Source organism: Peromyscus leucopus, chromosome 23 (assembly GCF_004664715.2).
Source record: "Peromyscus leucopus breed LL Stock chromosome 23, UCI_PerLeu_2.1, whole genome shotgun sequence".
Lineage (NCBI taxonomy): Eukaryota > Metazoa > Chordata > Mammalia > Rodentia > Cricetidae > Peromyscus > Peromyscus leucopus.
The window spans coordinates 44,571,402-44,587,622 of record NC_051082.1 but is presented as its reverse complement, the minus strand read 5'-3'; the positions used below and the strand labels follow the sequence as shown (position 1 = coordinate 44,587,622).

Here is a 16,221-nt window from a genome sequence, read left to right as displayed (position 1 = left end):
CTGTCTCAGTATCAGTAGCCCAGCTGGCAGACAGCCTGGGGACAAGCAGTTGTGGGGGAGGGCAGCACTGATTTCTGTAGAAACTTCTGGAAGACAGGATGGTCAATTGGCAGAGCTTAAAGAAAGTAACGGAATGGTACCTTACCTTAAGTTTCAGGGGTGGGCAGTAACATTTAAGTAGGAAATTGAAGAATCAAAACTTGGAGAGGGCAGGAGGAACAGGCTCAATTTAGTGCAGTCTTGGGTCATGAAAGGGTTCCTTGAGGAAAAGGAAGCTGGGGGTCCTTTTATATCTTTGCATAGGTTTGCTAAGTACAACTGGGAATAACACCATCTGTCCCCAGTTAAGGGTTGAAAATTTACATTGCTGTTGACTATTTTAAGAGTGTAAGTCCACTTTCCCATGGTGGGCAGCATAATTCAGGCTACACAGGTAGGCCCCCACTTTCCCTCTCATCCCTTCAGCCCTTTGTCCTGGGAAAGGAGGCTGAGTTGCCTCTTTAGTTCTTCAATTTCCTTCTCTTGCTCTATTATCTTCATCTGCAATGTGAGATTAACCTAGAAAGAAAACATTTTAAGCTCCATTAAAATGGCTGGCCTCTGACATGTTCATACAAACTGGCTGTGCCTGAACAGCAACTAGCACAGCCCGAATATCGCCAGTCACCACCTCTGCAAGGGTCAAATGTCAAGTTGCCACAGTATCGACTACAATTATGTGCTGCTTCAAGCTGGCAACTGCTCCATGAACAGATGCCTATGACGGGAGCTCACCAGGTGTCTTCTTTCAAAGTCTGTGAGTCCTGGTGGTAGTTCACAAGGCATTAACCTGGAACTTCATTTGCCACCCAGGCCAAGATAGCTGGCTCACGAATTTCCAGGGATCTGCCTCTTTGCACCTCTCAACATCATTGGGATTACAGGTGCATGCTACCAAACTTGGATATTTCATTATATATATATTTAGAAATTAGATCTTAACATTTATTTTTGTATATGTGTGTGGGTGTGTACATGTACCATGATGCACTTGTGGAGTTCAGAAGTTCCACTATGTGTGTTCCAAGGACTGAAATGATTATCAGACTTGGCAGTATGTGCCCTATCCACTGACCTGTTTTGCCAACCTTGATGTTTCTAAGGCAAGCACCTTTCTTAATAAATCAACCACCTTCCTAGCCTCCTAGCTAGCTTTCAAAAAGTCACTGTAAGTGGTTCACAAGCTAGTGCCAATCAGAATCACTTCTGGATCCATAAAGTGCAGCCCTCCACTCCTTGTCTTCCCAGAGTTTGTTAGTAGGTTAGAGAATGGAGAGGATTAGAGGCCAGAGAATGCTATCATATTCTCACAGTCACAGTACATTCTTCTGTACTTCTGCTGACCTGGAGACCATACCTGGAAAGTCTGACACTTGGGTACTGCTCTTCAAATACTGCATACTGCTCGAATGCAGATTGACTGTTGGTGGGCTGGCTGCTAGTTTAGTAGCACTAGGCATCCAGGACCAACCTGGGGCCCACAGGCCACATGTGACTGACTATATGAGGCTAGGGGTAGCTTAGAATGTGGCCCAACACAGAACTGTAACCTAGTTAAAACGTGTGTGTGTATACATACATGCACATACAAATGTGTACACACATACATTCATTTGTAACTTGGTTCCATGGTTCTCAAGTGTAAACTTTGTACAAGAACTTCTGTTGTGCCTGGCAGTGGTGGCGTACGCCTTTATTCCCAGCACATGGAAGGCAGAGCCAGGTGGATCTCTGTGAGTTCGAGGCCAGCTTGGTCTACAGAGCAAGATCCAGGACAGGCACCAAAACTACAGAGAAACCCTGTCTCGAAAAAAACCAAAAAAGGAAAAAAAACAAACATAAAAAGAACTTGTGTTACAATGTCAAGGCTGGCCAGGCTTGCTAAAAAATATATCTTGAATAAATTTTAATGAAACCTTAGGTTTTAGAGACAAAAAAAAAAAAAGACTCCTCTACTGTTTCCCCATGTAGAGGAGGCACTATCTTGGCATCATCGCCATATGATAGGAGAAAGCCAGCTTCAGACGTGGCATGCTGAAAGATATGCAGGGGCCGTCCCTACCACTACTGTCCATTCCTGCTTAGAATCACTGCCCTTTTTACTATGGAGTACATTGGGTGGGTTGGGGATTTAGCTCAGTGGTAGAGCTCTTGCCTAGCAAGGGTAAGCCCTGGGTTCGGTCCTCAGCTCCGGAAAAAGGAAAAAAAAAAGTACACTAGGTAAGAAAGGAAAAAATAAAACCTTTCTCCTTACATAGCAAGGTAAGGACAGAAAGATAAAATAATCTAGACTACATTTAGAACAGCTACTTGGCTGTGTATCATCACTTACCTGGACTATGTTATTTGTATTAATTCAGTACCTGAAATTCTTAGGGAACTATCAGTATAGGCTTAATTATTTTGTTTCCATAAACCCCCAAACTCAAATATTTCTGAAATGGAATTAATTCACAACTGGAACAAATTCTATTTTGAGTTTCATATTTTGCTCAGCATGAAAAGAAATGTTAAGATTTCACTGGCTACCATGAAACAAAGGTTGGTTTGAAGATCTGTACTGTTGTGGTATGAAATAATCTGCCCCTAGTACAGGACAGAGTTTTATTTTTATTTATTATTAGGTGTGTGTTTTTGGTTGGGTGGAGGTGCACATCCCATGGACCATATCTATGGGGGGTGGGAGGCAAGCTTCTCTCTAGCCTTCCATGGGTTCTAGGAAAGCCAACTTGGGTGTCAGACTTGCCTGCCAAGTACTTTACCCGCTGAGCCATCTTACCAGTCCAGGGAAGGCTTCCCTCAAGGAATTTCTAACATACAGAACAGCCTGAGGGCTAAGGGTAAACAGTGATTCAAGATGGACAGCCAGATTTCTAAGTAAGGAGTATATTACACAGAGTAACAGTATCTGTCATTGTTTGTGGGATGAATTACTTAACTTTCTCATCTATGAAAGGGAGATTAGCAGTATCAGCTTCAGAGTTATGAGCCTACTGAAAGACAAGCTTATCTAAAGCTCTTTGATTTGATAGCTCATTATCTGCAATCCTCACACTCAAGAGGCTATGACAGGAATGCTGTGAGTTCAAGGTCAGCCTGGGCTATAGTGTGAGATGCTGTCGATAAATAAATAAGCAAGCTCTTGGGATCATACCCAACCCAAAGTGAATGTTCAGTAACTATTAAAAAAAGAAAATGTTACATACATTTCCAGTTGTCTGGAAAAGTTCACTCTGCAGCAGCTGAAGAGCAGACGGTCTCTGTGATGCATTCCTCCCAGTTAGGAGCTGGATATACTTGGCTTGCACGGGACACCTTTTACTAAGGGATTCGGGTATCCGACCAGTCCTTATGCCTGTTAAGACTGTTGCTCGCTCCATTTCTGTCCCGAATGGCTGAAAGAGCTCGAGCAGGATCACACCCAGGCTATACATATCTGACTGCAGAGGAAGATAAATGAGCATGCAAGGTTTGTTAAAGTTAGGAGAGCACTTCTAACAGTGTAGCCTCCCAAGTAAGGATGTCCAAGAATGAGGCTTTACAGCATCAGCCAAGAAGGCAGCACAGCAGGATGTCTCAGGCCTCAACAGCAGACACATGCCTCAGGTAAGACATGTCTGGGACTTTCCTAACTCCATCCCTTTTAAACCCAGAGAGGGCATACAGGGCCCTGGAGGACAATGGTTGGATAAAGGGCAAGGATAGCTCCCAATAGACACAACAGTACCCTACAACAGGGTTATCTTCTCACCAACCCAGCATAATCCAGGCCTGACAGAGTAACCAGGAAAAATGACTAAACACACACAACTCCTGGTATTAGCAACAGGAGACTGTCACCAGGTCCTACTAAGGCTAGCCTCTATTCATAATTGAGCACTTCTCTCTCTCTTTTTTTTTTTAAATTTATTCGAGTGTGTGCCACATGTATGAGGGTGCCCACAAAAGCCAGAAGAGAGCATAAGATTCCTTGAAAGTGGAATTCCACATGGCTGTGAGCAGCCTGATGTGGGTGCTGGGAACCAAACTCTGGTCTTCTGAAAGAGCAGCAAAAACTCTTAACCACCAAGTCATCTCTCCAGCATACATATTCTTGTCAATATTTCTAAACTATATAAAATCTGTTCTGGTTTCCCTAAAAAGAGCTTAGTAGGGTGATAGGCTCTTAAGGACAGCAATGAATTTTTCTGGCAACTCCTTTTCTAGTCACTGAAAAACAAATGATTCATCAAAAAAAAAAAAAATCACTGACGAGGCTGTTATATTGAAAAGAGGTTTATTTTAAAAACCAGATATGACAGCCCATGCCTATCATCCCAGTACTTGGGAGGCTAGGGTGGGAAGATCATGAGTTGGAAGCCAGCCTGGGCTATATAGATCTTTTCTTAAAAAAGTAAAAAGGAGCCGGGAGGAGATGGCACATACCTTTAATCCCAGCACTTGGGAGGCAGAGGCAGGCAGATCTCTGTGAGTTCGAAGCCAGCCTGGTCTACAGAGCTAGTTTTATGATAGCCAAGGCTACACAGAGAAACCCTGTCTCAAAACAAAACAAAACAAAAGAACCAATAAATAAATAAAATACAAAGGGACTTGGAATGCGGCTCAGTGGTAGAGCACTTGACTAGGACACTCAAGGCCCTGGTGTCAGACCTCAGCACCACAAAAAATAAAGCCAGTAAAGCACTAGAGGAAAATGTAGAATGTCTTAAAAATTAAAAATAGAACTGAAAAGGCATTTAACATTTTTCAAGCATCAAAGAGGGTTAAAACTTTCCAGTGTCTTCATTCTCCTTCAAGGCAGTCAGGTGGTTCACTTCCCAGTACCATTTGTTTACTTAGGCTTGAAGTCAGAAGAATGAAAGGTTGAAGAGACCTCCATGAAGTCTAGCCTGCTGAGGTGAATGGTGACATTTTAAAGGGAAGGCTGACTTCAATGTTTAGTGACAGCCATGGATTTTGAAAGTCAAGTCGCCTGAAGGCAACACATATGCAGCTGTGTGAAAAGGGAATCTTTTTTTTTTTAAATTATTTTCATTATTTAGTTTTTGTGTGTGTGGGGGGGGGGCTTCCTAGGGTAGTCTGAGGTGATGGGTCACCTGCAGGACTCAGCTCTGTCACAGAACTGCACTCACTAGTCTACCTGTTCTAACCTCCTCGACAAATGGAGGAAAAGCTGAAAACAAACAGTACCTTGGCATCATACTCGGATCCTTCCAACTGTTCGGGTGACGCATACAGACAGGTCCCCACTCTGGACGTATGTGTCGGCATTCCTGCAAGGGAAAAGGCCACTGAGCTACTTACTGGGATGTGAGCAGAGCACTGCGGCTCCGGAGGGCCAGCTGCCTTTTGGCCTCATCTGAGCTTTGCTATGAAAGTTCTGATCCTCTGTATATGAGGACATGTTCGACCATCTCTCTATTTTTAAATGCAGAAAGAAACACAGCAAGTGACCAAACAAGTCCTTACCCTTTCCATTTCTGCTGGTCCAGTCTGAGCTCTTCTGTATGATGTCTGCACAGGCCAGACCAAAGTCTCCTATTTTTACTTGCTGATCAGGGCCATGAAGAAAAATATTTCTAGGCTACAAATAAACAGAAAAAGACAACTCAGATTTCTTAAAATAAATGTGGAAACTTGTGTTAGGAGTTGCCAGGCATGGAGGCTCACATCAGTAATACAAGAACTTAGGCAGAGGCAGGAGGATCAATGTGAATTATGACACCAGTCAGGTTTACATCGTGAGTCCTAGGTCATCAAGGACTATACAACAAAACCCTATCTCAAACAAACCAAAAGTTGCTGGGCTAAGAAGGTGGCTCAGTGAGGAGAGTGTTGGATGTGCAAGCAAGAGGAGCTGAGTTCAAGTCCCCAATACTCAAGTAAAAAGCTGGGTGTGGCTACAGGAGTACCTCTAATCCCAGCATTACATGAAACAGATACAAGAGGATCACTGGGGCATGTTGGCTATCAGCCTCCTAGCTCCAGGTTCAGTGAGAGACACTGTATCAAGAGAATAAGGTAGAGATCGATGGAGCAGGACACCCCAAATCCTCCTCTGGCTTACGCACATACAGACACACACACCCAATATACACAGACAGACAAGACAGACACACCACACAAACACTGAGCACACCACATATACACTCACACACAAAACTGAAAAGCTGGCCACTCAGGAACAAGTTTCAATTTAAAGAAACTGAAACTTAGTAGGGGTAGGGGATGTAGCTCAGCTGGCAGAGTGCTTGCCTAGCATTAACAAAGCACTGTGTTCCAACTCCAGCAATGCATAAAGTAGCACGTGTCTGCAATCCAGCACTAGAGAGGTGAAGGCAAGATCCCAACTTCAAGGTCATCCTCAGCTACACAGTGAGTTTGAAGCAAGCCAGAGCTATATGTTTCAAATAACATTAGCAGCAACATTACAATCTAACTGGGAGAAGAGAGGTATATAATTTTACTAAAAAGAGTTGTATATAATTTTACTAAAATTAAAACATTTAAAGTTGCAATATGTAACTCACTTTTATGTTAATATATATGTCAATATATGACCCACTGTGTTTTGGTCCTGCTAAGAGTCCCTTAAAAAACTGTGTGTGCATGCATGCACACACCATGGGGTGAGGATGGGGTCAAAGGACAACTTGCAGGAGTCTCCCCATGTGGACCCCTGCAGGTTGTCATGCTTGTTGGTAGGCATCTTACCCCAGCCATCTCACTGGCCTTCCTAGATTTAATTACAGTTGATGTGTAAGGGACAGGGGAAATGATTTTAGCTATAAGATGCCAGTATGGGTTTTTTGTTTTGTTTGCTTGTTTGTTAATAACTGAGGAGAAAAGCTGAGAAACTGCTTGCACTTGGCAGGAGGGAACAAAGTCTCACGAGGGCTGGCTCCAGTATAGAAATGGATTTTGTTGACAAACACAGTTCTAGAAGAGTTCTAGAACTGAGATGAGAGGTCAACATCATAAGAGATGGAAACTGACCAATCCCATAGCAGCATCCACTCACCTCATCAGCCCCTGCTCTAGAGACTTTCTCATGGGGAACATAACCAAGAGGGGAAGCAGGGACCTCGTGGAGGACAGTGCCATGCTGCTGGAGGACAGCTCAGTGGCTACACTGCACTCTAGACTTTATGAGGCCATACTCAAGGAAGACTGTAACATAATCAAGACACTCCTCAGAACCCACCCTGTCAACCAGCCCTTGACCATCCTGGCCAACCCCACCAGCAGACTACTTCTGAGCCAGGTACTTCCTATTCTCTCAGTCGCTTTAAAGAAACAATGGAACTGGAAGTGGTGGTACACCCTTCTAATTCCAGCACTTGATAGGCTGAGGCAAGAGTACTGACTGCCTCAAGTTCAAGGCTACCCTGGGATACATAGTAAGTTCTAGGTTTGCTTGAGCTATAGGGTGAGATCTTGTCTCAAGAACAAAACAAAACAAACAAACAACAACACACACACACAACAACAACAACACACAACAACAACAACACACACACACACACACACACACACACACACACACACACTCCAGCCAGAGGCTTTGGGAGGAACTACCCCAATGCCCTGGGGACTCCCTGAGCTCCTCATGGCTTCACAACACCTAGCGCTCAGCAGTGCAGCACCCAGGTCCAGGATACCCCAGTCTGCAAGTCCACTTCCACTCACCACACACCTTGTGTGACCGGAAGGAGAGTAACATCACCCTCTCAGAACACACCCACCCCGGTTACATCATGCAGGTGAACTATTTTTCACTCGGATACACACTTTCCTAGGTTTTTATATGACAACTGTTGTGTTTTGTTTTGTTTGAGGCAGGATCTTACTCTATAGTACAGGCTGGCCTAGAACTCACCAACTTACCCAAGCTGACCTAAAGCACATTAACAATCCTTCAGTCTCCGGCTCCCAAGAGCACTGGGATTACAGGGATGAGCCAGCAAGGCTGCTTGAATACTGCTTTTCTAATTAGCTTTCTCTTTTTCTTTCCCCCAAAAGAAAGCCACCCTCCTTTGTCTCACTCTCCTTATCTTGTAGTCACAGTGTAAACCTTCCATACGTATTTTAGAAGTAGTATAAACAGCTTGGTTAATCACAGTAGGAACATACGCTGCATTATCTGAAAACCTTGGAAATGCAAGTTTCACAGCTGATAATGGCTTTGGCAAGACCTATAAAATAGAACATGTTCTTGTTAATAAACTTGTGGGTTAATTTAAGGACTAAATTATTTCAAAGCAATCTGCTACTGACTTTACAGCAATTAATTTTCAAAGTTTTGTGTGTTATTTCAATTGCTTTGAGAATCCATACTTATACTTTTTGCAGGGAAAGGATACAGAGACTCATGTAGCCAAAGATGGCCTTGCACTCCTGATCCTTCTCCACCTTCCAGGTGCTACAGGGTTATTTACAGGTGTGCACCGACATGCCCAGCTCTAACACACCAACTCTACTTTTAAAATTCACCAGCTATGGGCCATTTAAAACAGGCAATGGGAGGGGGTGTGGGGGAAGAGGGACTGGAAAGATTGCTCAGCGGTTACGAGCACTGGCTGCTCTTCCAGAAGACCTGGGTTCAATTCCCAGCACCCACATGACAGCTCACAACTGTCTATAACTCCTATTCCAGGGGATTTGACACTCTTACACAGACATACATGCAGGCAAAACACCAATGTACATAAAATACAAATAAATTTTTTAAAAAGTATAAAAAAAAAGAAAAGAAAAAAATGGAACAGAAAAGGAAAATCTTTAGCCAGGAATGGTGGCTTGTGGCTTTAATCTTGGCACTTGGGAGGCAGAGGCAGGTGGATTTCTCTGTGAGATCCAGGCTAGGTTGGTCTACATAAAGAGACTGTCTCAAAAAAAAGAACAAAAAATCTCAATGCATGAACTGAAGAAATGCCAAACCAATGCTAAAGTACTTAGGCCTTGGAACAGCGAGCCATGTCTGTAATGCACTGTGTAAGCCACGTCTGTAACGCACTGTGGTTTCCCAGCAGCAGACTCGGGCTATCTTCCCCATCCATCTGGCCGCCGAATACCGCAAGCCACAAAGTTTGCTTTGCTTGTTACAACACGGGGCTGACACAGAAGTAAGGTAAGTTAACTCAACATGCCATCAAGCATGGTGTGTGTGTGTGTGTGTGTGTGTGTGTGTGTGTGTGTGTGTGTGTGTGTAAGATACCTGTCCCATAGTACAGACTATGTGTGGACAAAACATGCTTTACTGACAAGGTGAGGGACTGAAAAACTGGGCCTAATACAAGAATACTAACCAGCCAGGTAATGAACACATATGAAGTAGTGGCTCAACTGTAGAAAACACCTTAAGTCTGGACTAGAGCACTCAGGAATTTTTACAATATGAGAAATAAGAAGGGGAAAAACAAACAAACAAACAAGATGATAAGCTCTCTTGTGTATGACCCTCCAGAGGACCCTTAGCTTCATCAAAGAGAAGTTTATCTTGCTCACACTCTTATCTCTGATTTTTGAACACTATGGCCCAATGAATACATTTGGACAAATCAAAGAATTATATGTGCAATATAAAAATAATACAACTTCTGGGTACTATCCTTACCCTGCTCAGAAAATCCGCCCTCTCTATCTTGTTCGCACCCTCTTCTGGCACCACCAGCTCCAGCTTGGCCTATCTTCTCCATGGCTGGCCTCTAAGCCTGAGCCACTGACTCATCCTATCTCTTCAGGGGCTCCTCAAAGGCCCTTTCCTGCCCCTGGATGAGGTTCTGCACCTTTCCAGAATATTGCCCACATGCAGCATTCATTTAGCTCTCTAGCCTGCCTGCTTTCCATCCCAGACTACGCATGCCCTCAGGAGGCCGAGATGCCCTGCTGTTTCTCCAAACCCAGGGGAACTGAACACCAGCTCCTAATGTCAGGGAAGCAGTCAAATTCTCGTGATAAACCTTCCCTTTTCACTGCCACAACAGAGACACTTTGGAGGCAATCCTGAGATGAGGGCCCACTCATTCCACCTGGGTTGGAGCAGGGTATGAGAGGGAACTGGCTTCAGTGGCTTCAGAAAAAGGCAGGTGTCCAGATTCAAGGCCTGCCACCGACTGACTCTCCTATCCTTGTAAGTGAACGTGTCAGAGAGAGGACAGACAGAACAGGACACTGAGAGAATGGGAGTGCTGGCTTTTAATGTCCACTTCTGGGATATTCATAGCTCACACCTAGGTCCACATATTTTTACTGAATACCCAGTGAACCAGTCCAGAGCTATGCATGATTCTGGGGATACAGAAGCAACCAAGGGACAGCCTTAAAGGGGCCACAGTCCCAAAAGGAGCAACCTTGAATAGGCTTCTGTAAGGCTAGGTTCTACTCAGCAGGGACCAAAAAAACCTCTAAGACACCGAGCAATACAGACTGCCACACTTCTTTAAAATTACCACCAGGGGCTTAAGGAGACAGCTGAGTTGGTGAAGCACCTGCCATCCAAACATAAAGACTTGAGTTCACTCCCCAGCACCTGTGGGAGAGCCGGGTGCGGGAGCACATGGTCTATAACCCCAGTGCTGAGGAGTGGGGGAAGGAACACACGGATCGCCAGAGCTCACTTGCTAGCCAGTCTAGCCAAATCAATGAGTTCCAGATGCAGTCAAGAGAACTTCTCTCAAAAAATAAGGTTGACAACAATCATGAAATACACTTATCATTGACCTATAGCCTCCACATGTACACAAGTTCATATGTACCTGAGCATGCACCGAGCGCGCGCGCACGCACACGCACACACACACACACACACACACACACATACAATCAACTTGTATCTACACCACTCCCACGCCCCTACAGAGGGAGAGAGAGAAAGGAAGAGAGAGAGAGAGGGAGAGAGAACGAATTACTAGGTGTTATTTGCAGTCAGTGTTGCCTTCCTGAGCATTAATTCTTCATGGAGAGTCCCTTTCTGGAGTGAACCTGGCTTAACCTGTGATAAATCCCTTCCAGGGATGCTCAAGGCCTCACCACTCTTCACCAGATGCTGCTAAACTGGCCAATCACTTCTACCACGTGGACCAAACCCAGTACCCAGATCCAAAAGATCCTGACAGACATTCAGAACAATGCTGTCATGTGTCTGAGCATTTTGTGTGAACATGGAGCTCAAGTAAATGCCCGGGTAGACAATAGCAACAAACATTCACCCTTGCACCTGGCCATAACGTATAGCTCCTATCCAGTTCTCTCCCTTTTGGCCCAAAATGGTGCCCAGGTCAATGCTACGAATGAAGCCAGCATGACGCCGCTTCACATGGCTGCAGAAATACTGGACAAAAACATGATAGAGACACTCATTGCCTGTGGGGCCAATGTGAACTGTGCCATCTCATCTACTGGAAACACAGCTCTGAAGCTGGCAGTGTGCACCGCATCAAGCAAAGCCGGCCAACTGCTGGCTGCAGGGGTGGGCTGCATCCGTCTGCTGCTGAGTCATGGAGCCCAGGTCAATGCCCAAGACCACGAAGGCCAAACAGCTCTGCACAAGGCATGTTTTGGAGGCAGAGAGGTAATAATCAACCTCTTGCTGGAATTTGAAGCAAATGTTAACATTTTAACAAAAAATGGGGAATCTCCAATTTATATGTACCTTCAGCGCAGTTCCAATATCAGAGACGTAACACTTCTGGCTAGACTACTTTATCGCACTTACCCTTTAAGACTGAGCAATAAGCAAGGGCTTCTACCTGCAGGAATCATGCTACCAGAATTCCACCTCCTAAGGGAAACTCTAATAAAGTTAGCGAAAAAACCCTTATCCCTAGAGGCCATCTGTAAGAGAAACATCAGGAATGTTTATGGTGAGAAGTACAAATTCCACCTGAAGAAACTTCTCCCTGGGAAGCTATGGAACTCCATATATACCTTCTATGACTTTGACTACCTCTTGAAATGAGAGCTCCACACCCTCAGTCCAGATATCTCAGCAACTCAAACTGTTTTCTGGCTAGACATGGACCAGAAAACACTTGAACTTCACTTTACATTGCAATGCACAAACTACTGGCTCTTAATCCCTTCCCAAAACATTAAAGTGACTTGCACATTAACTCATGGTCTTCTAAGGTTTTATCTAGATCCCTTTCCCATGATTTAAATTTTGGCCTGAAAAGTGGGCTAATTGCTTTAAGATTTGTCAGTCAAAAAAGAAAGTGTATTTTATTCTTCCTTGATAGTCTTTTATGAATTAAAACTAAAATAGTCCCTATGGGGTTTTCAGTTTGTTTTCTGGGGTGGTTCGTTTTGGTTTGGTGAGACAAGGTCTCACTATGTAGTCCAGGATAACCTCAAGCTAATTGACCCTCTTGTCTGCTAGAATTGTTTTATCATTGTGGTTTGGTTTGAGGGATTTGGGGTTTTGATTTTACTTTGGGTCCTTGAGACATGACTCACTATAGACCCCTGAAGAGCTCTAGACTTATCTCAGCCTCCTGGGCTGGGATAAAAGGTATGTGATGGATGGATTTTTTGTTGTTGTTTTTGAGACAGGGTTCCTCTTTGTGTAGCTCTGGCTATCCTGAAACTCACAGAGCTCCACCTGCCTCTGCTTCCTGAGTGCTGGGATTAAAGGTGTGCGCCACTACTGCCACCACTAGCATTTTTTTTTCCAAGATAAACAACAACAACAAAAAACCCAAACCATTTCCTGGGAACTTTTTGTTTGTTTTTAGAGACAGGGTTTCTCTGTGTAGCTTTGTGGCTTTCCTGGAACTCAATTTGTAGACCAGGCCTGGAACTCTGACATCCGCCTGGCTCTGCCTCCCAAGTGCTGGGATTAAAGGCGTGCGCCACCACCGCCCGGCCCTCCTGGAAACATTTTAATCTCTAAGGCTGCAGTTAACATATAACCACTTCTACCAACATTGAGTATATTTACCATCACCATACTAGTAATCAGTATATTTATGCCTTACTGTATTCATACTTCAACCAATGTTCAAATAACCCCAAATTATTGCTTTCAAATTCAATTTAGGATTTCTTTTTAAGTATGGGGGGTGGTGATTGGGGGAGTATACACATGCATGTGTTCATGTATTCAGAGGCTAAAAGTTGACATTGGACATCTTTCTCAATTAATCCACCTAACTGGATGGCCAGTAAACCCCAGAATCCTCTTGTCTCTGCTTCCCCAGCACTCTGCTGTACCTGGCTTTTTATGCAGATTCTAGAGATACAAATAACAAGCTCTTTATTGACTGAGCCATCTTCCCAGCCAAGAGTTCTGGACCTCTGGAATAACAATTTCCTTGACAGCAGTGACAACCTCCTAAGCAGAAGAATGAGGGTGTGTCACCTCATTGCACTCCATGACCCCACATCAAGTCATCCCTGAAAGACACCACTACTGTGCTCACAGGTGTAGTAATCTGCCTTACCTTCAGATCTCTGTGGACAATGCCCATGTTATGTATGTAAAAGACACCTTCCACCAATTCTTGAAATATTTTTGTTGCAACACTGGCCATAACGTAGGGACCTGGAATTTTAAAAACAAATGGTTTTATATCCCTATTTCTTTGAACTCATTAAATGATATTAACATCTAAATGTTAAATGTTCTCAACAAATTAATCTTGGAAACTTCAACAGTCAAACACTCCAGAATTGCCTAAAACAGACTGAAACCCAACACTGACACTTTGCTTCCAAAAAGGAACTTAGCTTAGCCAGAAACTCTGTAACTAATGACTTTCTAAACACTAACCAGGCATTAAGTGACTAAATTACAGCTTCAGTCCTCTTTGAGTCTTAACATGCTGGAGTTGAAGGCTAATCTACAGTCCTAGCCCACACTGGATTAAGACATTATTATAAACACCAGAATAAGATAAAACATAAATTACCTAGGCATGGCAGCTCATGTTTATAATCCTAACACTTGGAAAGTTGTAGCAAGAGGACCACCTCTAGTTCTAGGCCAACCTGAGCTACACAGTGAGACCCTATCTCAAAAAGGGAGTGGGGGAAGATAAATTTTGTTCAAGGCATAAGCTTCTCTCCATCATTTCTCAGATTTGCTAAAATTGACTGAATAATGAAGAATACAGTCAAAACATAGGAGGGATGAACAGTTCACTTAGATAGTGGAGTGGTTTTTAATGGTTTTAAGACACATCCAGCCTGAGGCCCATCCATGTATCCCAGGACAGTTACGAATGCAGCCCAACACATTTGTAGAAACCAAGGTCATAGTGCACAAGTTTGGATGCCCTGTACTAAAACAACTTTTTAAAGAATTATGGACTTTCCCTAACATGTTTAGTAACATGAAAACAGGAGGAGGAGTTGTAGGTTTTAATTCTTAAAAGATTTTACTTATGTGCATATGAGTGTGTGTGTGCATTGTGTACATGTGCCATAAGCCTGTGTGAATGTCAATTTGTGGAGTCAGTTTTCTCCTCCTACCATGTGGATCCAAGGGATCCATCTCAGATTGTCAGGCTTAGGGGACAAGCACCTTTACCACTGAGCCTTCTCACCAACCCCTTTTGAAGACAGAGTCTCAAATTGTAGCCTGGAACTCAAGACAGCCTTTCATGTCAACCTCTTGCGTCTGGGATTGAAGGTATGAGCCACCAACCACAATGGCTACAGTGAGAGCTCAACAGCAAGGGCAGGGCAGGCAGGGCTGGCTTATGTCTGCAATCCCAACTGTCATTCCCATAATTCCTCTGGCTAGAGACAATTTTTCAGTCTTCTCTTGTCTCTAACGACACTACTGTTTCAGGACTCATTAGTTACTTCTCTGAGACAGGCAGGGCTTTGGAGCTCACTGGCCAGCCAACCCAGCCAAATCTGTAAGCTCAAGGTTCAGTAAAGACACAGTCTCAAAAATAAGGAAGGGAATGACTGAGGGAGACACCTAAGATCAACCTCTGGTCTCCACAACATGCAAATGTGTGTGTGCACACACACACACACATGGTCTCCACAACATGCAAATGTGCACACACACACATTGTCTCCACAACATGCAAATGTGCACACATACACATTGTCTCCACAACATGCAAATGTGCACACACACATTGTCTCCACAACATGCAAATGTGCACACATACACATTGTCTCCACAACATGCAAATGTGCACACATTCACACAAATATGTACATTTAGCATATATATACACCAAAAAATTTCTATTCGAAATTTCTATTTAGATCTAAATTCTAAGTTACAATTTAAATACTGTCTTTGTTTCGTTTCCCGTTGCCATTATAAAATGCCCCGACAAAAGCAATTCAAGGAGAAAAGACTTATTTCAGCTCCCAGTTCAAGGTCACAGTGCATCGTCACAGGAGTGTAACCTGTGGTGGCAGGAGCTGGAAGCCATTGGTCACACACCTCCAGTCGGAAGTTGAAAAGCAATGAATGAATATTATCACGCAGCTTATTTTCTCTCTGTCATATAGTCCAGAGTCACAACTCAGGGAAAGTTGTCTGCCTAATCAAGAAACCCCCCTACAGGCATCCCCAGAGACTAACCTAACCTAAATTATCCCTCATAGGTGTGTCAACACAAATCCAGGTGATTCTACATCCTGTCAGGTTGACAGTTAACATCAACCACCACCAATACCAACAAACACTTTATCACAGATAACTACCAAATTCATAGCTGGTTTTGAAACATACTGAAATAAACAGACTTATAGATGGTACTTACAGGCAGCTTCATCCACATACTCCCGGCTCCGCTTGTTCCTCTCGGCTATCCAGTCCCACAGGGACAGCTCACACAGCTGCATCTGGATGTGCAGCATCAGGTGGTACCGAACCTAGAGGACACACAGCATGCTCCCATCTGCCGAGTTTCATACTCTTCTTCTGTCAACGAACACTCACTGGCCTACTTTAGGTCAAACAACATGACTAACCGCTGCCTAAAGTCTCCTACAGGAGATTGATTAACTAAGATCACACTGCAGTCTGAGGCTGGAGATGGGGCTCAGTTGGTAAAGTGCTTGCTTAGCATGCAGGAAACCCTGAGTAACCTATTCTGGTTTCTTTTCATTGTATTTTACATTATTATTTTTTAGATGCCTGTTGGTATTCTGAGAGAGAGAAAGGATGTACATTTGGGTGGGTGTGGGTGAAGTTGGAGGAGGGAAAAT

At 43.8% G+C, this 16,221-nt stretch overlaps 2 protein-coding genes across 4 annotated transcripts in view; one reads left to right on the top strand and one right to left on the bottom strand.

The window, feature by feature from the left end:
• Positions 1 to 205: 205 nt before the first annotated feature.
• Positions 206 to 16,221, bottom strand: part of Eif2ak1 (eukaryotic translation initiation factor 2 alpha kinase 1) — a 36,738-nt gene continuing 20,722 nt past the window's right edge. Inside the window, exons 10-15 of one of the 2 annotated variants that reach the window (XM_028890347.2) lie at positions 15,774 to 15,885; positions 13,482 to 13,582; positions 5,509 to 5,623; positions 5,230 to 5,312; positions 3,246 to 3,479; positions 206 to 558 (exon numbers count right to left, since the gene is read on the bottom strand). In XM_028890347.2, the coding sequence (XP_028746180.1) occupies positions 454 to 558; positions 3,246 to 3,479; positions 5,230 to 5,312; positions 5,509 to 5,623; positions 13,482 to 13,582; positions 15,774 to 15,885 (750 nt within the window). In that variant the 3' untranslated portion in view covers positions 206 to 453. The remainder of the gene's footprint in view (positions 559 to 3,245; positions 3,480 to 5,229; positions 5,313 to 5,508; positions 5,624 to 13,481; positions 13,583 to 15,773; positions 15,886 to 16,221) is intronic. The other variant, XM_037198489.1, reaches the window with a different exon arrangement.
• Ankrd61 (ankyrin repeat domain 61) lies at positions 6,601 to 12,152 on the top strand. Of its 2 annotated transcripts, none has more exons than XM_028890349.2 (3): positions 6,601 to 7,303; positions 9,072 to 9,169; positions 11,053 to 12,152. In XM_028890349.2, exons 1-3 carry the CDS (start codon positions 7,001 to 7,003, stop codon positions 11,996 to 11,998), a joined length of 1,347 nt encoding a protein of 448 aa, XP_028746182.1. In that variant the 5' UTR covers positions 6,601 to 7,000; the 3' UTR covers positions 11,999 to 12,152. The 2 variants fall into 2 exon arrangements, with proteins under 2 accessions (XP_028746182.1, XP_037054385.1); XM_037198490.1 differs by having other exon boundaries at positions 9,069 to 9,169.

Coding starts and splice junctions, on each gene's coding strand:
- Ankrd61 (XM_037198490.1), top strand. CDS start 7,001: ATGAGAGGTCAACATCATAAGAGATGGAAACTGACCAATCCCATAGCA. Junction 7,304..9,068: donor GCAGACTACTTCTGAGCCAG/GTACTTCCTATT, acceptor GTGGTTTCCCAG/CAGCAGACTCGGGCTATCTT. Junction 9,170..11,052: donor GGGGCTGACACAGAAGTAAG/GTAAGTTAACTC, acceptor AATCCCTTCCAG/GGATGCTCAAGGCCTCACCA.